Here is a 26421-nt window from a genome sequence, read left to right as displayed (position 1 = left end):
GCGCAGCCCCCGGCGGGGCGGGGCGGGGGCGGGGCGGGGCGCGGCGGCCAACCGGGGAAGACCACGCGCGCTTCCAAAACAAGCGGCGAGCGAGGCGGCGCGCGCGCGCGCGGCGGGCCGAGGGGCGGGGCGGCGCGGCGCGGCGCGTTGGGGCACGAGCGGCGGCACGAGCGGCGGGCGCTGTCCCGCGGGGGGGTGTCACCCCGGTGGCCGCCGCCGGTAGCGTGCCGAGGCCGCGCTGGCCTTGCGCTACGTGCGTGCGGTAGGGCAGCGCCCAGGGGCCCGGGCCGCCCCGCCCCGCCGCTGGGCAGGGGGGGCCGCCGCCGCCGCTAAGTTGACTTGTCCGGTGCTGGCCGGCGCCCCCTGCAGCTCCCGGCCCGGCCTGGCGGGGAGGGCCTGGCGGCTGCCTGCCGGAGGGGAACTGTACCGAGCGCTGTAAGGCGGCTTTTGTATGTCTATGGAGACGGGCACGCCTGGCGCTGGGTGTTTTATATGGGGTGTTATACAGGAATATAGGAAACACGGCTTTGCCCTAGCTGATGCCCTTACTGTTCCCTTCGAGAGCAAGGTGGAAAGTTAGTAGCTATAGTCTCTCCAGCAACTGGCTTTTTTTTTTTTATTATTATTATTATCACTCATATTTTTAGTTGTACACACACCGGTTTTGTTTGTTTTTGGGTTTTTTTTCCTTATTTCAGTGGAGGTGCAGACCACCGTAGCATAATGGGAAGGAGGCACTTTCAGATGCGGTTACACGTTACGCTAAAATCCTGAAATCCTGAGTTTTGTGGCAAGAGGCACTCCTCCCTCGTCTCCCTCCTCCAGGCTCCCCACCCCATGTGCCTGAGCTCGCAGTCCTGAAGGTGCGTGTTAAATCCATTCAGCTGCTTGAGTGATTGTTTGGGGTTTTTCTCCCCTAGGGATAAGTTTCTGCCAGAGCAGCCCCCTGAACTGACTCGCTGTACCTTCATCACTCGGCCTGATCCAGGGGAAGAGGCGAGGGGGTGTACCTTGGGAGGAAGAAGAAAGGGCAGGACCATCCCTTCCAGTGGCTGTTTACTGTTAGATCAGCTTAGCTACACCTTCATTTTATTACTTACTTATTTTTTATTGACCCCTTAGGGAGACTGTTTGGCATTTGACAGGTTGAAAGTTACAGCGTGACATCAATAGAGTTTGTCTAGCTGTGCTTTGCCAGTAGCTATTGGAACTAGTCTAAGGCTCTTATTGCTGCTTCTTTTCAGTTCCTTTCAAAATCTTAACAAAACCAAAACCCCAAACAAAACCAACAAAACAAAACAAAAAAACCCCAGACAGCTCAGAAACAGTCTTTTGCTCCCCACAGTTGAATGTATATCTGTAATTCTCTTCCCGAATTGCAAAAAACCATATTCCTGAGGGAAAACATGAACGGTGCACTGATTTTATGTGCAGCGTTGCTGGAATTAGGATTTTCTTCTCAATCCGTCTGCTAACCCAGGTTCTCCTTACACCCTTTCACTTACAGGAGAATACTTCTGTACTGGGTTATGGAGATGAGATTTAAGGTTGGGGTAACTGTTTCAGAGAGCTTAAAAGTTTTTTGTTGGCCATTGTTATTTGCTTACACATTCGTTCAAATTAGTTTTCCATTATATTTGTCCTTACATGCCAGTATGTCACAGATTTTGCATTGCTGAAAATGGCTTGAAAAGATGAAGGACTGATGGCTATGAATTACAGAGACTGAAATGGAGTAAGCAGTAGTTTTACAGTTTGGTTCCAGAGTGACGATGTAATTCCTCCTTCCTTTCCCCTCTTGAATACAGGCAGTACACCTATAATTTGGGAATGGCTAAATGAGAATCTACTCCTAATTTCAGCATCAGTTAGATATTTGAGAATGTCAGAACAGCAAATGTTCACATTGCCATGCTTTGCTCTTGCTATCAGTACTCCATACTTTATCACAAGTGGTTTGTACTTCTCACAAAGGAACTGTTTCTGTTCAGCAGATTAAGGTGAATTCATTGTATTTGTTTGCATTTTATAGCTTTGATTCTGAAGCAAACTTTATGAGTATTTTAAAAAAGCCCCCAAACCTTGGAAGAATCAGGCACTGCTCTGTCACACCCTTGCACTACATAAAGGACTACGCAGATCTGATGTAAACTATCAAATATTCTAAGTTATGGTGTTCACTCAGTTGTCAGTTCAGAACATTTTGTCTTAGTTACAGGAAGTACTTTATTTGTTCCCCTCTGACAGAGTCTTACCCTGCTTGCATCAAAAGTCAGTAGCAGTTTAGTTTTTGACTGCCATGTTAGAAGCGTAAGGAATTGTCTGTAGAAATGTATAATAATTAATTTTAAGAGGAAAAAAAAAAATCCCTTGTATACATAAGTGTTGTCTGCTATACCAGAGCCGAATTTAGCTTAATACAGTTTTCTAAACTTTAGAGTATTTTCAGTCTTATGTTTTAATGTTGATTTCAACCTAGAAACGCTACTCTGGTAGTGGTTTAAAAATGTAAAAATCCCAATAGAGGGTTTCTTTGTGAAATCGATTTCAGTAAATGGCTGCAGAAGAAACAGTCTTACAATTGCAAACAAAAACCTGCCAGCATGTTACAAAGCTGGGAGCAAAGGCTGTTTCTTTTAAAGAAATTTGCCATGATGTTATAATATTTTAGCAGGGGCTGAGGACAGGCATTCACTGGGAAGAGGGATAGTCATAGTTTACAGTTTGCTGGGCTCATGAAAAGAATCTGGCCATATATATTTACTATTTCAGTGTACATGTACATTGTACCATGTGCATGCTTGGCATAAGAACAAATAACTTGTGATTTCATAATATGTATTGCTGTTAAAAACATTGACAATTGTATTTGCAAACTCTTAACGTTCTCTTTCTATGTGCAGGCAAAGAAAGCCTTGAACATGGGAACTAAAAACATTATTATGTGTTAGTAAATAAGTGTTAAATAATGGACATCAGAATGACCTCTCCCCCACCTCAGCATTGTTCTCTATAGTGGACAGAGATCTGGGTGCACCAGTGACAGATGGTCTCTTAGTGGCTATAACAAATCTGCATTTACCAAACTTGCCTCTGGCCTGTTGGGAACTGAAACTGAAAAAGTCCTGCTGCTTTTCTTGTATTAGCTTCATTGGAGCTTTTTAGTCAGCTGTTTGCCAGAATTGAGCTTATGTACTCTGCTTGTACACAGACAGAATGATCTGTGGTCATCAAGCATGTAAAAATGTGTCCTAGAAATTATTATGGGCAAATTTAAGTGATCAAACAGGCAAAACAGAGTGGCTTCACGTTTCATGTTAGGGGAAACTTGGTAAATCCCAGCTGCTTTGCCACGTTCATGAACTAGATTTCAGTAATCCGAAATGTGGATTTTTGGAAATTGTTTGTCCTTGAAACTTTTGCCTTTATTTATTTTTCCACAGTAACATTTGCATGGGTCCTTTTTAAACTTAGGAGAGTAAACCAGAGGAATCAATACGTCACAAACTTCTGTTTAAGTCTGGCAAACAGCAGCGGTGGGAGTGCAGTGCCTGTTGAGCAATGGAACGTCTTGTGATAGCCTAGTTATGAAGATTCAACAATACACAAAGCAAAGCTGTGGGCAAGAATTTTTAGTAAACCATGCGATGTAAGTACAAAAAGCAGACAAGTAGTGGGGCATGTCAGTTCTGTGGTCTCTCAGGCCTGCTACAACTGAAGAACTTGTATGATCAAACCCCTGTTTTATCCAGCTGTCATTAGGCCTGATGGAAATTACATTTCCTTGTAAATTATGCTTAACTGGCAGCCTGTTCTCACCTACTGCTGTCTGCCTTAAACCCACCATATATGCTCGAGTTTGAGGCAACTGTTGCAAGGATCTTCTGAGAAGTACCCATGGATCTCTAGACAAACAAGAGAAATGACAGGAGTGTGGCCTGTAAATAGCAAAATAGGTCAAATTCAGTATAGTGAAGAAAAAAAAAAAGGAAAAATTTTAATATGAAAATTGCATGGAGCAATACCTTCACAATGGCTATGAGGAAAAGGAGGAGAAAGATAGACTGCAGTAAAAAAATAAAGAATAGCAAACTACAAGGGGGGAGTAAATTTTTTTACAGTTTTTGTGGGTGGTGAAAAATGAGCTACAAATTTTAGCTGTATACCTGTATTCTCATTCCTGCGTTTTATGCGTGTAATAGCTGAATGTTAACAAACTGCATCGTGTAGTGTATGACAGCATGGTCTGAATCAAGAGTGCAGAAGTAATCTCTGAAGTCTTGCTGTCATTCCAGTAGTACCTATAATTTCTGAAGAAAGAATGCAAATAAAGGAATGAGTCTATGAACTCTGTCAAACTTCTGAGTACAGCAGGTGCAGATGAACATATGTAGTCTTGTTAAAAAAAACTCCAGGACTGATGCACTTGCACTTTCTGTGCGTGTGCTTATCTGTCAACAAATCCAACCGTGAGGTTGAGTTCTCAACTAAATTCTTACACATTTATGGAAACAAGCAGCCCGGCAGGGGTCCCAGCTAGTGCCCATGCAGACAGATAAGCTGCAGCCTGAAACCAATCGTATTAGGCGTAGTTTCATTAAGTCAATCTAGCGACGGCAAGGTTTCCCTGTTTGTGTGGCGTGTGTTTGACTTGGACACAGCACAGCTCCCAGAGTGGTGAGCACACTCCCATATCACGCATGTCCTATAAGGCAAACAAATTACCCACAGGTTTATGTAAGACGGTCGAGGCGTGCGTTATTTGTTGTATTTTCTCCATATAATGTTGTTTCTGTCGTATGTCAAAATTGTGACATTCCTGAACAACTGTAAAAGAACAGACCAATATAATAATTGGCAAAGAAAGCAGTTTTAACTTTTTAGCTGCTGGTTAATTATTCCTACTCCAAAACAGTCTCAGAATTTTCAAGAACTGATCCGGCAATGCACTGAAGCGGCCGACAGTGGAAAGCAATCTGTAAGAAACTTAGGAAAGGAAATGCAGGGAGGTATTCCTGCCTCTACTGAAATACATTAGAGACAAAGAGGTTGTGTTGGAACAGAGCTATTTTGCTCAATACGTACTTTCTTAAATAAAGATGCTTGAAATGCATAAAGCCAAGGAATGAGGAAGAATAAACAAGGTTGCCATGTGATACTGGCAGGCTCACAGTTACCATGACTATTAGCAACCCCTGTCAGGGAGGGGAAGATTACTGTTCCACCGTGTCAGTGGCATTTGGGATCCGGAACAGAAGCTCTTTATTTCCGTGAGGAAAAGCCACAGAGGATTAGTTAGAAAGAAGTTTTATATCTTTTTTTTTTTTTTATTGGGAGATAGCAATACTGTTTTGCTGGACAAGAATATATTGGCTGTGGGATAAAAAAGGTTTCATCTTCAGTCTGGTGCTCAGAAGGCAGGAGACTGCTAGAGATTGTGGGTTAATTGCTGTTTCAAACTATAAACTAACTAGCTATGTATTACCAGACAGTTTGTAGATCTTTGGGAAGAGTCTCTGTCCTCATCAAAGATGGCTGGGTTTTTGAGGGGTGGCAAGGAAGGGGTGAAAAGAAGCATGTGTAGACTTGATTTGTAAAAACTATTCGAAAATAGTCTGTATTAGAGAGGAAATTTACAAAATCCTGAACTCTTCACATTGTCATTAGTTACACTGAATTTAGCAGCTTGCAGGGTTACAGCAAGATAAGATATAGATTGTGCTTAAGTATAGACATTTGCCAAGAAAGTTAATCCATTTTTAGAGAATGCTGTTGCTTAAAGTTATCTTATTCTGGATTTAGGTTTTATGATACAGTTATATGTAGTTTTGCTGAAATAATTGTTGGCTTTCTGGACTGGTCAGTTAGTTAAGTAACAAACAAATACTTCTATGTCACTAAAGAATGATACAAGAACAGGCATGCAACAGCCAAATTAATCTGTACTGTTGACAGGGCTCTAGTGATATTTATTAGTGATTGCGGGCTCCTCCTTCAGTACTAGGAAAAAATTGTTAAATTATGATAAGTAACTTAAGTTTTGAGGCAGTAATGTTATTTAGACTATTCACTTCTATTATTAAATTCCATTATTTCAGAATTCTTTGTGAATAATGTTTTAAAAAAAATGTTTCAAATTGAAAAGTCAATGTAATTTACAGATCCACTTTTGAAAATATATGAATTTTAACAACATTAACTAGTTTCTCCTCCTACTGGCATAAGCGTTTTTCTGCTAAAATTATTTTGTTATTGTTTGTTAAAATAATTTTTTAGTCCTACTGTAGGAAGATTTTGGGTTGTAAGGTATCGGAAGAGTAAACGCCAGGTTAATGTTAAAACCTGGCTTAGCCCCCAACATCAATGCTTTGTATGTTTCTGTAGTTTACAGCCACCCACTGTGTAACAATAGTACACTAAGGATATTTTTAAGGATGTTAGCGGACACATTATTATATAGACTGTACATACATTTATCCAAAGTTTTTGTAGTCACCAACTATATCTACTTCTGGGGCTAAAACCGGTAGTCTTCAAACAGCACACAGAGGCAATACGTACATGCAAATCCTCACAGTCAGATTAACAGCATACATTTTATTGAGGCATACATTTGGCAGGTTTAAAATCCAGACAATTCTTAGCTCTACTGTGGCTTTGTCATTTCTTGCGGTTATAGGAGAGGCAGCAACTATTACTCTAGCATTTGTGCAGATCTGTGGTGGTGAGAATATGCTTTCTCCGCCCTCTAAGTCTCAACCTGATTATACACCACCAAAAACATCGTGCCTTTAAGGCAATCTAGGGAAACATACAGAGTCAGCAATTTTATTTCTAATTAAACTTGGTGTTACCCTTTTAAACCTAGAAGTGCCTCTGTTCTTTCAGAATGGGTTTCAGTGCTAATGTGGAAGCAGAGTCAGTCCATACCTTGGAACTGCCAGACTCCAATGATACACCTAAAAAATTACTACTTTGGTTTTCATACATCATGAATTACAGGAATATTAGTGATCTGTTCACTTTACCTTGGAGATTAAGATATATAGAGATATGTGTACGTGTTTGTGTGTATGTGTATAATCCAATGGCAAATCCTCCCATTTATCTCAAGCGAAGTAAGGGTGATGCTCTGAATCTTCTAATACCCTGTCAGTCCTCTCACAGGTGGGATGATTTAGAGGTACACCATAAGAGCTTTCCTCACAAAGACTTGCTCTGTTGTAAGGATTCACATATTCAATAGCAGAATCATTGAAAACCATCAATATTATTGATACTAATGAAAAGCCACAAGCAGGATGAGCCCCTGTATTGTCTAAATTCTGAAAATAAGAGCAATTTAATCTGTCCCTTTTTTTTTTTTTTTTTGTTTTATGTATTTTAAACCTGCGTGGTAGATGAAAAATGATCTGTGGAAAAGCACTCAATTTTTAATGCTTTATGGACCAAAGGCTACTTTTAGTTCCTCACGTATAAGTCAGTTGACTGAACTGGAGCTCTCCCAGTGCCAGACTAGGATTTGTTAATAAACGAGTAAGGTGGTTAACACACAAATGTGGTCTTTATAATGGCGCATTCAGTTTTGCTGGTTTCTGTTGTTTGTACTGTACAATAAGTAGCAATATTTGATATCGCTTATTTAGAAGGTACCGCTTATTTAAGAACTCTGTATTAAGTATATTGAAACCTTAAGTGAGAGAATTTGCCAGAGATGGCAATGGGGACCCAAAGCAATACAAAGATTTGTATCTTTGTATTTGTACATGTATGCATACATGTACATTTGTACCCTGTAGCACAAGAGGGTGAATTTGAAATATTTGGGAAAAACCAGTGCAGTTAACGATCGTTGCTCTGCAACACTTGGCGCTGGCAGCTCCGGCCGTGCAGGGTGAGCCGCCGGCAGGTACCTCCGGCCCTCACGGAGGTCCCTCCTCGGTGAGGGGGGCCGATCCCCCTGTCTGAACCCTGAGGGCGGTTATTTAAGCGCCTAAATACATGTAAGGGCAGGAGAGCGAGCGCTTCGCCGTGTATTGCTGAAGGAGGTGGACTGGCGGAGCCGGCCGGCCGGCCACCCGCCCTGCGCGGCCCGTGGAGCGCGGCGCCTCCCGGCCGCCTGGTCTACCCCGGGAGCGGCGCTTGCCGCGGGGGGCGGGCGAGGAGGGGCAGGTAGGGCCGGGCGGGGGCGAGGCGCGGCCGCGGCCCGGCCCTACCTGCGGCGGCAGGAAGGGGACGGCGCGGCGGGGCGGCGGTTCCGGGCACGTCGCGGCGGGCGCAGCTCGTTCCTCACCGCTGGGACCCCCGCCGCCCGCCCCATGGCCGCTCCGCAGGACCCGCTGCCCCCAGGTGAGGCCGCCGCCGCCGCGGGGAGCCGAGGGGTGGGGGGTCCCGGAGGGGGGGTGGGGGTGGCTTCCAGGCCCCCCGCTGCCCCCAGCGGGTGCGGGGCAGGCGGGCGCGGTCCCCCCCGCTTTTCCCTCCCCGGACGGGGGTGACCCGTAGCGGCGGCTTAGGGGAGCCGGGTGAGGAGCTTTGCCCCCGGCTTAGATTAAAAAGTGTTCGTTAGTTGCTCCCTTCCCCCTCCGTACACGCTAATTAACCACGGTAATAATTTATCATGTGCTCTGCTGATGTGATTTAGTGCAACTTGTCTTGTCAAGCCTGCTCTAGCGTTTAGCGTGCAGGTTAGCTTGCGCTTGCTAACAGCACATGCAAAAGCCATTTTCTGAAATCCCCAGGCTCCCGGTGGGCTCTTTTCCCGCACTCTTTCCCCTTGCACGGCTAATGGTGCACAGGACTTCTGGCACGGTTGCTCCCCACCTACCTGCTCGGAAAGTGGCAAAGTTTTTTGAGTAGTTAACAGTAAACCAAAAAACACCCAAGTGCTGGTGGACTTGGATTTTTCAGAGAACTGAATATTCTAATTTAACCGGTCCTGTTTCCTCCTCGTACTCAAATCGGAAATTCATGTGCCTCTAGTCGAAGAAGCACCGTTGTTGATCTGGGTTTAATCAAAGGGTTCATCTTAATGAACGACGTTAGCGTTGGGGTGTTCATTTTGTTTGAGTTGTGCTGAATTGTACTGTTAATGTGTATGCCCAGCCTTGGTGTGACAGAGGTCTTGCTGCATGTACGTTGAACTACGTGACTATGGTAGACCTTAACGTTTCACTTGCTACTGGTGATGCCAAGGCTGTGTTGCAGGCAAAAAGTGAATACCACCTCTGCTACATGGTGCTTTGTGAACTCCCCTCCTGCTTAAAGGTCAACATGCTGAGCTCTCCAAAAGTCACCTTCAGACCTCCTTCCAGTAGTGCTGCTCCTCTTGCAGCCTGGTTATACCAGCCAGGCTCAGGCAGAAGAGCCATGGCACCACTGAGAGGCGTGCAGGTGCTGGGTGGCAGAAAGGACCCTTGAGAGCAACCGTCAAACCTGGCTTGCGTCTGTCTGGGTCAGTTTGCACGTGCTGATTTATGGCCATCCGTGTCAACTCATGCGGTTCCTGGCGGAAGTGTGGGGAAGTAAATGCAGGCCAGCAGCTTGTATGCTGTCAGTGGGGAGTGTGGTGGTAGTGATTTTTTTTGAGGGATCCCGGATAATGTTGTTATCAAGCTGTCTGTCAAAGTGATTGTGAAATCAGATGATCTGCGCTGAATAGTCAGGTGGTACCTGTGTTTCCTCTTGACCTTTCAACATGCAAAACTGTGGATGTTTTACAGTGGAGAGAAACAGAGAACTTTCCTCTCTGCTGTTTTGTGCACCTGCATCCACCTGTTTGACATGAGCTGCAGAATGCTGTGGGAGATGTGTGTGGGAGAGGGGGGACGTGGCGTTTGGGTGGGCTTATTCACAATTAAATATTAAGACTGTGATTTCCAAAATATCCATCTACAATTGGTGTTCAACAAAACCATGTTGAGTCATCCACAGCCTGGCATGTGGAGCCTTTATTCTTGGGTACGAATATTCATACACATACATGCCACTTAGAGCAAATGTTGGGACTTGGTAGTGCTCTATAACCTAAAAAACATGGAAAATGCTGTTCTTCGTAAAGAACTAGGAAGACAAAAGGGGAAAAACTGAGGTACAGGAAAAGAAATTAACTTTTAGAATATTTTTCAGGATGGATGGTAAGCAAGAAAGATGCAAAATCACAGATTCACAGTGACTGTGTTTCTATGAGACCTAGAAAGCAGGAGACAGTTAGAGGTACCACTCCCATCATGTCTTGTAGAGTCACCCTGGGATCTGTCAAGTCCTTATTTCAAATGCCTGTGTTCTTGGAGTTTCTGCCATTTTTTCAGTGCTTCCCTCTGGATTGTGGAAAATAAATCACCAGTGTCACAATGTACCTTGGCCGTTATCTTGGACCTGTAACAGAAGATAGGGGATGAAGCCCTTACCATAGCTGCACTAGCCACCAAGGTTCACCAGGGCATGGACATTTTGTGGGCTCTGCTTTCAGCTACCTCAAAGTTCCCCTTATATTACAATGGCAACAAAAAGATACTTATTTTTTTTAAAATGCATCTAAGAATCTGTAAGGAGGAGCTGTAAGGCCTCCAGAATAAACTGACGATAAGTCACATGCTTTGCCACGGGGTTTCTTGGGTCTTTGCTGACAGTGGAGAAACAGTGAAACTGGGGATTCCTGGGCTGGCCACCTTCCCTGGAGCCTTTCTTTGGCTCCCAGTGCCGCCTCCTTTTTCAGCCGTCCTTTACAGGGCGGGCTTCTCTCTTTGCCCCAGCTCCCTTTCCAGTTCCTTCACAGCTCTCCGCTACGGTTCCCACCTGGATCCTCCGATTTTGGCCCTACTCTTATGCAGTGTCTTATGCCAGCTTATTGTATTTGCTCATCTGCCAGTCCGACTCTCAACTTCTCCACATTTGAGTTGGAGAATTTATGGCGGTTCGTGCTGGCACTTGCTATCAGGGCAGGCTTTATCCAGAACATTCTGTTGATGCCATGATTCTGGAGCAGGCATTTCATGTTCACCAAAAACGGTGCGTGTGACAAGAATACGGGGTTTTGGTTTGGGGGTTTTTCTTCTTCTGCATGTCTTCCTAAGCTTTGTACTGCAGCGTGAACATGCTCATCTGAAATTTCATAGGCCTCTGCCTTTTTAGAGCATTCTGCGTGCAGAGGCTGTGCTCAAGCCTTGTAGATCTGACCCCTCTGATGGTTGGTGTGCCACCTGCCCGGGCAATGCATGTGGTTTTGCTGCGGGCAGCAGCGCTGAGCAGGGCTCAGCCTGGCATTGCAGAGGGGCTGGGCACTGCCCCTGGGCACCCCGCAGCTGCTGCTGCCCTGGGGCTGCCTCGCGGCGCCCGAGGGACAACAGAGCCCCGGAGGTGCTTCTGGCCCACTGCTGCCACTTTCGTTGGTACGTACTGTCTTGTGTTGCCTTATGCTTTAAGCTTGTTGTGCTGTTGTATTGAGTAGATTTGTTGGAGGAGGTTCCAAAGTGAACAATTATGCTACATTTAGGTTGGTTAGCGTAGTACGTGTGCAATTTCTGGGCTGTTTTGGGGCTCAGTGTTTGTACTGTGCATTTTGTGATTAATTTCTGGGCCTGTGTTCTAAATGCACTTGTTTCCGTGTTTGGGAGAAGGTAATCACCAAATGTTGATTCGGTCACCTCTTACTGGTTGCAGCTGAAAACATTTAATGTATACTTGTAGTAAGTTTAGGGACTTCTAGAATGAGAGTGGCAGGGAGGGGGTAAAAATCCTACTACATAATTTAAAATGCTTTTCAGGTTTTGAAAGTGTGATAGTTGCCAACAGAAGAGATTACTCAAGAAAAGGGCAGGGTGATGTCTAATTACGGGAGTGGTTTTGTGAATCCTGACTTCTGTGTGAGATTTGTTTCAGATTCTCTGTGTACTTTTTGTAAGTACCCCCGCTATTATTTGTTAATTTAGCCATTGATGCAGAGCAGTTGACATTTAATGATTCACCTGCAAGTGCTTTGACAATTTATTTTTGTATCCTTTTCCTGTTAATATAATTGAAGTTTATGATTCTATTGTATGCAAATAATTAGTTTACCTCAATGTTTTTTTATTAGGTTTTGTACTACAATCTGCTGGTTATTATAGTATTAATTTTTGTTGTAGCGGGTATGTTTACTGTTTGAATTATTGCTTTGAAGAAAAAACGGAGTGTAGTCACTAGGAGAACAAAATTGGCTTTTAGCATATTTACTGGATTGCTGTATTGTTTTGTGATTATTTTTTTCCCCAGAAAATAATTGTGAATTTTCATTTAAGTCTATCTTTTGTTTGCTTAGCATTGGGTTTCCTTGTTGCATGTAGCTTCTCATCTATGTGCTAGTAGCTCTGACATTTTCTAGTTTGTCATGTATTCTTGTGGAAATGTAATTTGACACAATGCATGTAGTGGCTGCATAGTTGTGCTTTATCTTGGTCAGACAAAGAAGCAAAATATAAATCGCCAGACAGAAATATTTTGAGGATTACGCAGTGACAAAGCTTTCTTATTTCCAGCAGATCATGCAGCAAAAGAGCCGGTGGAGGATACAGATCCAAGCACTCTTTCCTTGACGATGGTACGTGTGTTTCTGGTCTGATACAGTTCAAGTCGTTGTATCTCTCGACAGTAGTGTAGTGCAGGAGTGAGGTGAAACACTGAGGGATGTTAACTCAGACTGTGAGTTTTGCTTGTCTGTAAGATTGTGTAAACAGATTTTAATTTACTGACCTTGTGCCATTGAAGTGTAAGTGAAAATACCAATAGGTATATAAGCTGAAGTGGATGGCATCAGCTGAGCTGTCCATGGGATAGCCTCTAGAGGCTAAGACGGTACCGTTTTTTTAATGTAAAAAAGCCCCGACAACCAAGACTGGTGCTGACATTCTTCTGTCTGTATGGGTTGGAAGAATAAGAAAACCCACCTAGGACTTAAAATTTCAGTTGTACTAAGTTTTTCCTTCCTGTACCTATTTTGTCTGATGAGTCAAAGTCATGGCAAGGTAAGACCAAAGAGCAGTGCCTTCCAGCAGGCATGGGTGAACCTCAGGAGAGACCAGCTGGTGTGCTCTAGTGCTTGCTGGCAGAGATAACACCCTTTATGACAAGGTTTTTGTCTTGGGATATCTTAGAATATTAGACATGCCAGTCTTACGCTGAGACAGGAGTATATCAGCTAAAAATAATGTGAAATTCCGTGAAGTGTGAAGAGTTTTTCTTTTTAATGTTGCTGTGGATTGTTTATGTTGGGGAAAAGTTACAGTGCCGTAAATTAGAGAAGATCTAATGTAGTTACAAATTTATTTTACTTTGTGTTTTATTTAATGGATGGCAAGTAGAGCAAGCTATTGCTTTGCCTTGGTGTTTTCTTCTCATTTTGAAGCTTTGCAACAGGTAGTCAGCAGCAAACTCTGAAAATGTCACTGGTACTTTAAATGCTGATCCTTCACTGGGATCGGTTATTGCAGTCTGTGTACATGCATTTGTGTTAGCAGGTTTTAGTAAAAGATACAGACTTTGTTTTTGTGGACTGCCTAAATTAGATGCTCTGTTTTGCTAAGGGCAGTTTTTTTAAAAGATGAGGGAAAGTTGCTATGTCTGAGACAAATTAAAAGTTTGTTTATCCCCCCCCCCCCCCTCCATTAAATGAAGATGCCTTTTAATCTGTTTGCTTGGTTACAGCATCTATAAAAGGCACACCTACTTTTAGTTAGGGGTAGTGGTCATAGGGAAAGCAATAGGTTTCAGGTATAATAGTAAGTTATAACATGCGTGGAAATGAGCAGCTATTCCATTAAACTCAGTAATAATAGTTTTCTGTTGTGTCTCAATCAGCTTTTTAATTTTGGAGCAGAAGGGAAAAATATTTTTTTCGCTCAGTACAGTAACATTTTAGTAAAAGCTTGTATCTGCTAAAAGTGCTTTTGAAGTCACCTCTTCCTCCTCGTATGCATTACCTTTTTCATATTATTTTGAATTTAAGTGGCAAAACTTCTTTCCTGATCTCTGCTCTTCCACTAAAAAGTAATACCTTTAGAAAAAACACAGCAAAGCAGCAATCTTTTATTACTCTTGGATGTGCTAATCAGTAGTGTTAGTAGCATCTCAGTTCCCACATAAGAGTCTTACTATATATGTGGTTGTAGACAGATGAACTAGTAGCAATTCAAGAGATTCAGCTGTGATTGTGCAGTTCTGTACACTCTTTCTCCAGCATGATTACACTAAAAATATATAAAAAAATCTGTGTCTCTTGCCTTTTTATGACAGACTGAAAAATATCCTGTCCAAGACACGGGAGTACCTAAAGGTGAGTGTTGTGAATTCTGTCTGTTCAGGTGTCGTAGATCTGTGGTGTTATGTGCAGTAAAACCACAGGTGTTATTGAACAGATTGAAATACTTTTACTTTTTGCTAGATGTTAATGTTTTTAATGTAGTGTCTTCTGCATTTTAAAGGTCAGTTTGCTGTGTTATCTATCGCTTCTGAAATTTCTTTCCAAAGTTTAGTTAACTAAAAGTCAGTCTAAAACTCATGAGAAGATCTTGGCTCTCAATCTGAAAGGAAAATACTGTGTGGCCATTGAAAAACAGTGTTCAGAGAACAGATGGTAGAGACATGATAATGTTAGAGGGTGGTTTTGAAAAGATTACCAGTGCCTTCAGGCTATCAGAAATATAATCTGGAAATATCTCCAAGGTCTCTTGCCACTGATTGCACTCCCAGCCCTATAACCAAATAACTCGTCATGCCATCTTTTACTTTCAGCAGGTATTAATTGTTAAAGGAGAAATTCACACAGATGTGGGCACCACTGGGGTTGCTTTAATCACAACTCAGAGTTGGGCCACCACCTCAGTGACTGGCAGAGAACAGAGATACAGCAGAGCTTACATACACTATACCAAATCATTAGTCCATGTCTAAAGTTTTCAGGAGTTTCCTGTGGTCTTGTCAGTTCTCCGAATCCATCACCTGACCCCATCCCAGTTGATTCATCTGTTCGGTTCCAGTCTGCCTCGGTTCCAAGCCCCTCCTCAGATCACGATCTTTTTTCCACCTGCTTTAACTCACACAATCCTTCAAGTGCACTTAGTCTTTGAACAAGCAATTCCTGTTTATCTATGTTATTTTTTTTAATGTTATTTTTTTAAAGACATCTGCGTTTCAGAAAGCACCTGTGTAGACAAATTGATCATCTATTGTTTTTCTGTTCTCCTACTGATCAACTTGACTGGGTTTTAAACCAGCCCTGGATTAGGGCTATGGAAGGGCCGAGGCCTGGTTATGCCAGTTAGCAGCTTCAGCGATTTAAATTTCTTAATTCAAACTACATTTTCTTTAACATTAATACCATTTACTTGGGAACTTAATACAGGTCCACCGCACAAATTCCTGCCTCTTCTCACTGAACATGGGGTGAGGGAGTACAGATTCTGTATTGCAGCAAAGTAAAATACTTGGATTACAGAGCGTGAATGTCCCCTTTATGGTTTCCTTTACATATGGGGTGTTGGGTTTTTGGTTTTTTTTTTGTCATCCCAGGCTTCACTGTTGGCTTTTGCCCAGGGGATGCACTGGCAGGGCCTCAGCTGCGGAGCGCTCTGCAGGTTGCACGCTCTGCATCGTGTGTCGCGCAGCAGGTCTGCGGTGGGGACAGACGCAGGAAACTCTGCAGAAGCTGGTTGCAATGGAAACTTCTGCTGAGGAGTGTGCGCCATATACCGCTGGGGTTAAAGGAAGGTTAGAGACTATTTTGGGGGCTTGAGGGAGCCAGCCAGAGGAAATGAACGCTTCTCAGAAGTGCTGTTTAGTAGGGGAGGAGAATGTTGGATGGATGCAACTGGAGATCGTAAACTGCTTTCTGTTTATTTGCAGGCAGGTAGTTTATTCCTTCAAAATTGTTTATTAACACTCTGTTACATTCTTTTCCATGTCCTCGTTTTTAGTGCATCCATGATGTTAGATCCTCCTCAAAATTATTCAGATAAATTCCTAAATGTCAGATTTGTCAAAGTTGTTTGAAACCTGAGTTTGCCTGTTTTAAAAGCATTTGATTTAAAATGGAAAGCTGAGAGGAAGTAGAAATTCCAGCACTTTCTGTAGAAAGGAAGTGAACTCGAGTTTTTTAATTTTAGTTTCTGCTTCCTTTTGCTAAAAATATGCAAGTACTAATATAGCTTGACATTTCCCCTTTGGAGTTGAAAGTGGTGTGAATACCTCTTAATACTCTGTTCATTTCTGTGATTTAATTTTTTTCTGAGAATGACTTTTCATAACTATTTCTACAAATACATGGACTAGAAATATGAATCTTTGAGCTAAAAAGTGTTACAGATGTGCAGGTCGGATTGTGTGTAATGCAAAATTACGTTTGCTTCAGATTTAATGCTTGAATAGACAGTACATTGGTGGTGGTGGAGGGGTTGTTCGATTGCTTTTATAGGTCAATTAATGTACTGTTTTGGGGCCATAATTTATTAAAATTCTTAGTACCCTCTACCAGTTCTGAATTAAAGATGAGTTGAGGAAACTTCTCATCTTGCAGGACTAGGCTTAATGTTTACATCAAGTTTTGATTATAATTCTACCTCCACTGAAATACAGAACAAAAGTCACACATAAGGTTTCCACAGAAATGAAGTGCAATTTTGGTGACCATACTCTGCATTTTCAGCCAGACTCTGTCTTTGTTATTGTTGCTGTTGCCTGCGGTCCTACAGTCATAAAGAATAAAGATGATCCATACTAAACATATGTCCTGCAGGGGGGTGGAATACTATATAAAACCAGAAAAAGAGGAAAGTAGTGATTTGGGTTTTTTTTCTTGCAAGTGTAAGGATGAATTCTTTGATTCAGATCAATTTCTTGAGTCAAATAACAAAAAGAAGACATATTTCCTTATCTGATGATTCATAAAGATAATAGCTGTTCTTTAATGAGATCTTACCACTAAACAAACAGCAAGGGGAAATGTACCAGCACTACAAATGTAGTCACCACCACGGAGAGTCTTTGGGTGTAAAAACACGTAGAATACAAGCTCTATGGTTGGATCATGAGGATCTTTTTCATTATGCAGAGTGAAATTTGTCTGTTTGCATAAGGTTCATGAAGGGCTTATGTATCCCTTGAACCCCTTTTTGAGGGCTGAAATGAAGCTTGTACTGTGCTGGGGAATATTGTGCTTTTCAGTGGACTCCCAGTGCAGCTGATAAACACACTTTGAAATGGATTATTTCAGTGGTTCAGGAAACTCCTCTATAGCAGAGATAAGTAGTATGAGCCTAATTCGCAAAAGGGGCAGAATGAAAGGTAAATATTTGTGTAGTATATATTTCAACAATTACTACAATTGTGATGAGAAAAACAAAGTAAAAATTATAGTGACTTTTGACAATCGTCTTCAGCTTACTTTGATGTCTTAGTTCAGTTAATGTTCTTCCAGCAGTTTTCCGAAAGAACGTGACTCTTGCTTCAAAAATAGAGTGTTTGTTTAAAAAGCAACTGCTACACTAATATCTGATCTCTGCAAGGATTATTTTTCCCTGCGCAGTCATGCTCTGCATGATTGTTGCACTCTCTGCCAATTTAATATTTTGTTTTTTTAATCCAGCATTTCCCAGTGACTGATCATCATATGGAGTTAAATTTCGTATGCTAGACACCTGTAATTTATGTTTGATAGTCTTGCTATTTAAATTTGTGTTTGGGGTGGAAAACCAGTGTTTAACAGTCTTTGTCTTAGATGAGGAGTACCTAGCAGATCAAGTTACGTTGGAAATTGCATCTGTGAACATCAAGACCCTTACGTCAGATTCTGGCCTAATCCAACAGGTAAGAAAAATGATACCTGAATGTGAACTAGGTCATTGCTGTTGATTAAATAAGTATGTTAATAAATAAATATAGTTTCAGGCTATATCTGGAGAGCACAGATTTACTCAGTAAAACAGACCAGAAATAGGCTCTCTTTCCAAGGGTTCCATGAACTGAGCTTTTGTGGAGGAGAGCAAAAGAAAGGTGGTTTAATCATTAACGTGTACTTTGTAGTTGAGATACATTTTGATCAGCATGTAGATGCTCAGAAGAAGAGCTGACAAAGAGTTAGGGCTTTGTCACGCATGCTCTCCCCTCTTCCTACTGGAAATAGAGCCAGGGCAGAGAATAAGTGAAGAAGTAAGGAATCCTAGGTTTTGGACTCCTTGTGTTTTGCCCTGGGGGAGAGGCATTTGACAGTTCTTTTTTTGACTTTGGGACACTGCTTTTCCCGTAGTGGAAGCACGCACCACCAATCTTAACAGCGCCATAGGGCAGGCAATGCTGAGTGACCCCCATGCCCCATGGTTACCATCTTTCAAGTGAATGTTATTTGCTGAATTTCAAATTGATTCTCTTTGGGTTGAGGAGAAAACCTGGAGAAGAGAAATGAATGAACATTTTCCAGCAAGACAAAGAATTAAAAGGCTTCCTTATCCCAGAATCCCAGCTGAATTTCATCAGAAACGAACAAGGGTTTGGTATGTGTTTCACAGATGGTGTCAATGGTTCTATAGAGCTGGAAAACTTTCTGCTTATTTTCAGACTGTGCATGGGTTTATGGCTTTGATTAGACCTGTAGAGGTTGATTGGATTTTAATTATGGGCAAAAAATATTCTTTCATAATACCTTCATTTCATGGGTAGTAACGCTTCATTGTCTTATTGCAATTACATTATAAGAAAATGATCTTGAGTACATCTCAGTGCATCTGACTTGATAAAAGCGGTTTTAGCTGATCAGTAAAAATAAGAATTTGAAAACAGATTTATGGCACAGGCAAGTAGGCCAGTTTTTCTTTGTACTTTTTGCAGTACTAGCCACTTGTAGTTTTTTAGCACAGGACGTGAGTATAATGACATCTCTTAAAAAGCATTTAGATATTAGCTTTTACAGTATGGTTTGAACTTTCATGAATTCATAGTCTCGGAAATGTTACTGAAACTTAGGACAGCAATGTAGCTATTGCAAACAAAGTGAACAGTATCAACTTTTCCCTCACCTCCCCCCCCCCCCCCGCCCCTTTTGTTTTTATTTACTTGTTTCTTTTGAATCAGATCTCTGGGGAGGCTGAGCTGCGATGGGCTGGCTCCTTCTCCCAATGAGTTACCCTTCCAGGGATTTGCTCCTCAAGGCTCAGTAATAATGCTCTACCTTTCAAAGGAATTTGTGGGAATGGAGACAACGACTATAATCAGGATCTCCAGATTTAATTTACTTGAACTTTGGGTGCTCACATGTTGCCATGAAGGCCAAGTTCATCTTTAAAAAGCTCTGTCCCGAGAAAGCTTACGCGGTGTCAGTGGAAAAGTAAACTACTAGAAGATAATGGCGAGGATTGCTCTGCTGCCAGCAGCACGTGCAGTGTTAGATCTCTCTTGAGCAGAGGGCAGACATTTTGTGGGGTGAATTGATGCTGCATGTGTGATCTTGCAGTTTTCGGGGAATAAAGAAAAAGCATGCAAATTTTTCCTTTCCTAACAAAGTCTTTAAATATTTTGGAGATAGCTTGCTTTCTTTGTAATCGGACTGTGAATGTATGCGTGTTCACCACATCAACTGAAACCGGCTATGTTCTATTTTTAGTAGGTTTCTTAGTAAAGAAGGTGTAGCAGGTAGGAATAGTGTATCTTATTACACTGTATTGTTACCCAGTTGACCTGCGTTTGCGTGCACAGCCTGCGAATTGTTAAGAAGCCTCCCGTTATGGTTTTGGAAGATGACGCAGACCAAAAAAATCAACAATACTTTATTGCAGCTATCTAAGGGGAAAATCCCCTTCTGCTTTCATCTTTAAGTCCTCGACAGAAGAAAGCTGTTTCACCTGGCTCCGCACCTGTGTAGTTAAAGTGAGGGCAGCTGCAGCTTCCCACAGGATTAAGGTGCTGTCCTTCCAGTTTGTAGATGTTGCTCTCTAAATAGTAGAATTGAAATACTGCAACATGTGTTGCAGTCTCAAGCTGCTAAGTAATTTCATTATGTTTAATTAGCAGGCAAAAAGCTACTGAGGGAATGTTGACTTCAAACAGGAGGAGGGTTACACGTGAGACAGCAGAAAATTTCAAGTCCACCTGTTGCCTAGAAAAGTTTCGTATGTGTGTAAAGAAGTTTGTTAAAAAAAAATCCCAAAACAACAAAAAACTCCAACAACAAACCAAAAAAAAAGAGGCTCTTCCACTTTTCCTAGATCAATGAAACAATCCCTTACTGCTGCATGTTACAGGCAGAAATCTTGCTTTTTTTTTCATTACAGAGCATTTAAAAAATCTTTTTAATCAAACCATGTGAATTGTTGAACAGCTGTTGAGGGTTTAAGAACAAATTATCTGAAAGATGTAACCCCATAGCATGTAATTAATAAAGATTACATTGTTCAGTGGATATAACCAACAGGGCAGTTTTGTGAGCCAGTGCATGAAAATGCTGCCTGAAAAGACTGCAGATTGTCAGTAATCCCTCAAAAACAGATATATTCCCTGTCTGACTTTACAGGTAGCTCGGGATTCTTTTGAGTAATCTCTTGCCACTTGTAGATCAGCCAAATAGTTATTCTGATGTTCAAATACGTTGTTTTGATTTATATTTGTTTTCTGCTTTGTAGCCAGAAGACAAAGACACACAAAACCACAGTGACGAATCACTCTCCGGTAATATGTCAGCTTTTACTGCTCTGTATATTTTATTCCTAGATTTTCTTTGAAAGTACTTTATTAAAAGCTGCTGTTTGTCGTCACTAAGATCTGCTTGAGTAATGGATGCTTCTGGAGCTCATTTCACTACCAGTGTCATTTACAGCTTCTTTGTTCTGAGGGGTCGGTGATCAATAATGCAGACCATACGAAATGTGTAAGCAGTGTTTTTCCAACACACGTAGTGCGTCCACCTTTGGAAGAAATCTGTAAACAGCTATTGAGAGAGAGCAGGAGTTGGCAGTAGGCTGTGGGGGCTTATCCCATAATTGTGTAAGCTCTGCTGGGGGTGGGGTGTATGTGTGTGATACGCAGCCCTGTTAATCTAGCAGTGAACAACTGAGAATTTCCTGTTAGTAAAGAAGCCTGTCCTATCATGTAGCATTAGGTTCATGCAATTAAGTGGGTAGGTCGTCATCTGCTCATCAGTATCTAACACAGGGCATCTTAGACAAGCCAGGATTCCTTATAATGCTTTTGATAGTCTGCGCAGAGTATAGCACAAGAAGCAGGTTGGTTTAGTTTTGTTTACCTGTAACTGTGCCCTGTGTCCTCTTTACCCCTTCTTCCCTGCTTCTATTGGAGGATGAAACTTACTCTGGCACCCTTGCAAAGCAAAAGAAGATGAAATTCAGATAGGGTGCTCTCCTGCCCTTTGAGCTTAGCCAGAACCTTGGATTATATTCGTTTTCCCTTGTTTGTATAAGTGAATCTTGCTATGAGTGAAGCCAGCAAGGTTTGTCTCACTCCAACAAGAGTTTAGAGTGCACAAGAACGGAGTTGTTAACATATATATTTCTGTGGAGAACAGCTGCAAAGCCTGTGGAATACCTGTGAGCAAAGATGTCACCAGAACGTGTTTCCCCTTAACAGAGAATCTAAGCATTTGTATGAAGTTATGTGTCTGCAGCGGTGTTGTTGCTGCACGTCCTAACTTGTTGAAAACTTCAGAAGTTGTCTCTGGCCTGCTAAAAAAGCAAGCTGGTGAGCAGTGTTACAAAAATAACAATAGCCTGTTCTTCCCCTAAAAACAAAAACCAAAGTGCGTGCAGAAGCTACGTTCAGCTCACAATTTGATGGTCTTTCTGGAATTTTCACACAATCTGGCAATAATTACTGCAAATGGGGGGAAAAAAAAACCCCAAACCCAAACTAACCAAAACCACCCCAACCTTAACAGATGCTGTTGTCTGTATGAGTAGGTGTCAGTGAGTACCAGATTCGCCCTTAGCCAGAGATACGGTTCAGATCTCTTAGACCAGCACTGATCCAGCACTTGTAAATTTTGTGTCACTGTTTTCTGTTGGTTTTAATCAATCTTTTGATTAGTATCAGTTTTCTTATTGTAGTGTCCCTTTTTCAAGAGTTTCATCCCAAGTAGGACCAGTTGCTTCCCTATTCCAAGCTGTACAATGAAGCTGGAGGGAGGGCAGAAGCTTTAAAAAGTGCTTCTGGGCTGCATCCGTTATCTGCTACTCTTTGGAGATAACAAATTCTTGTCCTCCAAAGGAGAGAGGGAGAGTTAAGGTCCTATCTGCAGCCAAAATGCTCAGACAGTGCCCTACACCACTGCAGTGTTAAAGGTCTTGGTATTAGTGTTTAACTAGAACTAGTTTCTACATGTTTTTACAAGTTATTAATATATGATATAGTGTGATAGCACCCCATTGTTCACAGTGTTGGGGAGATACTGACTGTTGTGTGTGGGAAAGCTCTAAATGGCAATTTTCGGTATTCGATGCAGATCTTAGGACTTGGTATTTTTATTTTTCTCACACATAGAGGAGTATGCACTTCATTCCTTTCCATAATGTACATTTAAAATAGGCTTTCATTTTAGAACACGGACAGCTTTTATTGTAAGAGCCCTTACAAAGCATAGGAACGTTTTCTTTTTCATTGTGTTGAAGTACTAGATGTTAGTTGTGTTTGCAGCTAGATGTGTCAGCAGATATTCTCCTGGTGCAAATATTTCATGTTGTTATGAAGGCATGTTATGAAGCTCAGAAGTGCAAAACCTTTTCCTTCATCCTACAACACATGTATACAAGATGCATATAATGCACACATAATCTTGTTGGTGATTTAAGCAGAGGTTGTGGCAGATTTGAGGAAGCATCGTAGTTCCTAAAAAAAAAAAAAAAAAAAAAAAAAGGAGAATATCCTAGCTCACACACTGGATTGAATTGCATGCCTTTTCTGTAAAAGTGTAAGTGTGGTATTTTCAAAATTCCTGTCCTTTTGGTTGTAGCCACTGAGCGTAGTGAAGAGAGAAGTCTTAGAAAGTTAATTTCATGAGTACTTCATAAGGAATGGCATTACGTGTCACTATTCTGACTTTTCCGGAAACTATTCACAGGAACATAATAGTCTTCAACCCTTTGTGGTTTTAACTTTTTGTTCCTGGTGAAACCACAGAAATAGATCCTAACTTCTCTGCATGTCGTGGTTTTCATTGCAGATCTCAAGAAAACCTGCAAGGAAAATGGCACCTGCTCCTTGTGCTTATTCCGCGCACCGACCATCAGTGACATGCTCAATGATGAGGACTTGTTGTACACAGTGAGGCTAAAGCTGGATCCCTGCCACCCAACAGTGAAAAACTGGAGAAATTTAGCAAGCAAGTGGGGGATGACTTATGATGAATTGTGTTTCCTTGAGCAGAAGCCCCAAAGCCCCACCTTGGAGTTCTTGCTACGGAATAGTGACCGGACTGTGGAGCAGCTAATTGATCTCTGTAAATTTTATAAAAGAATTGATGTTGTGAAAGTGCTGCTGAAATGGGTGGAGGAGGAATGGCCCAAGAGAGGGAACAGAACTTACCAGAATGACTTCTAGGTCAAAGAAAGTTTGTTAGTCCGTATGTTTTTAATGCTGGGACTAGCTGCCATTAGTACATGGGAAGTTTTCCTTGCAAGAAAGAGCGAGCTTGTACTGATGGTTTATATCCTGTGTAAGCTTTAAGCGCTGTATACACGTACATATATGTTCTGTGCCCTCAGGGTTGCAAAGATAACCTTCCAAAACTAGATGGAATCATGCAGGTTGTGTTCTTGGGTCTACAGATGCCTTCAGTTTCTTTGCTGCTGTTTGTAGGCTTCCTAAGCAGAAGAGGAATGAAAAAAAACCAAAACCAGACCACTGGTTTTACTGCAGCAGCTGTGAACCATGTCAATTGCGTGCTGTTGCTGCTGTGAAAGCCACAATTAGAAGGCAAGTCTCTTGGCCTTTCCGGCAGCCCTTCCACAAATTAATGTGTTCTACGTAGTAGATGATGATGAGTTTTTATTTTTCTTCCTTTTTTAAATTTTTTTAAACGTTTTATGACACTGTTTTTGGTGCAGGAACACATGAGTGTTCCAAGCAGCGGTTTGGATTTGCATGTTGCAATTAATTCAATGTTTCAACATCACATTCAGACAAAGTAAGCTTTAAATCTCTTTTGTAAACAAGAATAGGTGTGAAACAAAGCAATTCATTACATACTACTACATCGTAGGGCATATACGTGCTATAGAAGAAATCTTGCAATTTGGAGAGATGTGCCAGCCCATAACCACTAGGGACCAAAAAAAATCCCCTGAAAATGCTTTATGTTTAAAATAACTTTTGAAAGTTTTGAAGACAATATGTACTCTGAGTGCAATTATCTGTTCATGTCAGATGCCTCTTGCTTTGCAGTGTGAGGTGACAGCTAATGCCTCCCCCAGGGTGTCTCCTTAGGATGGAGCGTATCTTCCCTTTTCACAGACTGCGGTTTTCTTTACAGTCCTGTGGGCTGACCTACTTTCTGTCCCACACCAACGCAGCTGCACACTTGTGTGAAGCTAGCACAAGTTTATGTGTTGGTTAAAGCCACTTTAATGGGAAATTAACAGGTGAATTCATCTACAGTCCAGGTGGATGGTTATTAAAGCACTTACGGTGGTTTAGACTGACTTTTCTCAAAGAACTTTGATACTCTGAATTATGCTCTTTACATTTTAAGTATTTTAGGAATTGGTCTTTTTCCTGCCATTCTTCTGTGTTCTCATTTTTTTTTTAAAAAAAAAACCTCCTGAAAAATCAGTTATATGCTATATTAAGTACTTTTATAGCTATAACGCCACATGCAAATACGTTGTATCTTAAAAATACTTCTAGTTGTTACCCTTGCTAAAAGCATCTCGGACAATACTAATATGTACATAGGTGTATATACCAAAGCACTGGTGAACAGTATGTCAAGATGTGGGGCAAAACTAGAATGGGGTACAGGTTTACTTTTCTCCAGTAGAAATAACTAAGTAGCAAAGCGGAGGGAAATCTAATGCTGTATACTGAGTTTCTAACTGTAAGAGAATGAAAAGGGACCTCTAGTAATACTATACTAAAGATACTGAGTGATACGGTTACAGAGGAGCTAGGAGTGAAGACTAACATTTTCAATGTCGGGAACTAGTTCTGGGGTGACATTAAATTAGCTTTATTTTGGTGACTTCGAGAAGCTGAAGATCTAGTTTCAAGGTGAAAAGGCTGACCTAAATTTGAGGTTTGAATTAATTTTTTTTAGAAAGCTTGTGGAAGGCTGGAGTTTGTAATAACTTTTTTTTTTTTGTAGGCATTCCTCAGGAAAGCTGCTACTTTTTGGAACAGTAAGGTTTCTAGCCATATTTCATAAAGATGAAATTGTACTGCTGTATCTCGTTGGGGATGCGGTTTAAATGTTTCGTGTTTCTCTTCTGGGAATGGGGTTTTCCGATAGGTGTTGGCCAGCTCTGACTTTTGCAAATCATCTTTTATCTTTAGTTAGGAGTTCTAGAATCAGCTTTGAGGACTGCTGCTGTGGCTGGGCTGTCTGTTCTTTTCGGTTCCTACGGAGGCATCCACCACATATGTGGGAACAGTCCATAATGCAGCTTGCCCAGCATAATCCCCCATGCCTTGGGTCTCCTATATATATGCGTGACTTAGGATCACGTGCTTGTGTGCCACGTTGTTCTTCTGAATGATGAGTGCTGGCATGTATGCCAGCAGCTTTTCTCTCCCATAAAGTCCCGCGGCTATATGTGTGTGATATTGTAGTATGCTGTCCTTTGGTAGGTGCAGTCCCAGCAAGGAGCTGGCACCCTCACCTAAGACTCACAAGGGGAATATGAAATGATGCAGCAGCATTCCTGAATCGAGATGTTCAACTGAAATCTACCCCTTTTTTTTCCTGTTTTCTGGCTAAAACTTGTAAAATTTTGAAGAAACACTGTTGTCTTGTGGAAATGAATTCTAATCCCTTGAAACTCTTGAAACCGCCACGTCAGCTGCAAGGATTCATGTCTGATGGAAATAAAGCTGCTTCTGGGAGGTCATAGGTGGATTCTGTATAAATTTTCAGCACTGAGAGTTGAAAATGTTAGCTTTAAACTTCATCATACACTGGATTACTCATTAGTATACTTGAAATACTTTCCCTCTTTGTATAGCATGAATTGAGATGTACACACTTTTTTAGTTTTGTATCTGTTTACAAGATAATGGGTCTGAGTCTTCAGTTTATTCTTATATCTTGTTATAATGTATACTATTTTTAGAAGAAATATAGATTGTCAATTTTTGACTTTATTGTATTTGGTTTTATTTACAGCTAGGAAAACAGGTGTTTTCCTTCTCACCAGTCACCTTGGAACCAGAGAACTATCAACTAGTGCTGTGAAAAAAAAACAT

General features: G+C 41.6%; 1 protein-coding gene across 8 annotated transcripts; it reads left to right on the top strand.

The window, feature by feature from the left end:
- The first annotated feature begins 227 nt into the window (after positions 1–227).
- Positions 228–26314, top strand: EDARADD (EDAR associated via death domain). Of its 8 annotated transcripts, none has more exons than XM_055810276.1 (6): positions 228–863; positions 12516–12574; positions 14266–14305; positions 17732–17832; positions 20637–20682; positions 23186–26314. In XM_055810276.1, the coding sequence occupies exons 2-6, from the start codon at positions 12572–12574 to the stop codon at positions 23560–23562; spliced, it is 567 nt and encodes a 188-aa protein (XP_055666251.1). In that variant the 5' UTR covers positions 228–863; positions 12516–12571; the 3' UTR covers positions 23563–26314. The 8 variants fall into 8 exon arrangements, with proteins under 8 accessions (XP_055666251.1, XP_055666253.1, XP_055666254.1 ...); XM_055810278.1 differs by having other exon boundaries at positions 12513–12574; XM_055810279.1 differs by having other exon boundaries at positions 243–863; positions 17744–17832.
- The last annotated feature ends 107 nt before the right edge of the window (positions 26315–26421 follow it).

Source organism: Falco peregrinus, chromosome 7, assembly GCF_023634155.1.
Source record: "Falco peregrinus isolate bFalPer1 chromosome 7, bFalPer1.pri, whole genome shotgun sequence".
Classification (NCBI taxonomy): domain Eukaryota; kingdom Metazoa; phylum Chordata; class Aves; order Falconiformes; family Falconidae; genus Falco; species Falco peregrinus.
Note: the sequence above shows the minus strand (reverse complement) of the source record. Positions and strands in the feature narration are given on the sequence as shown.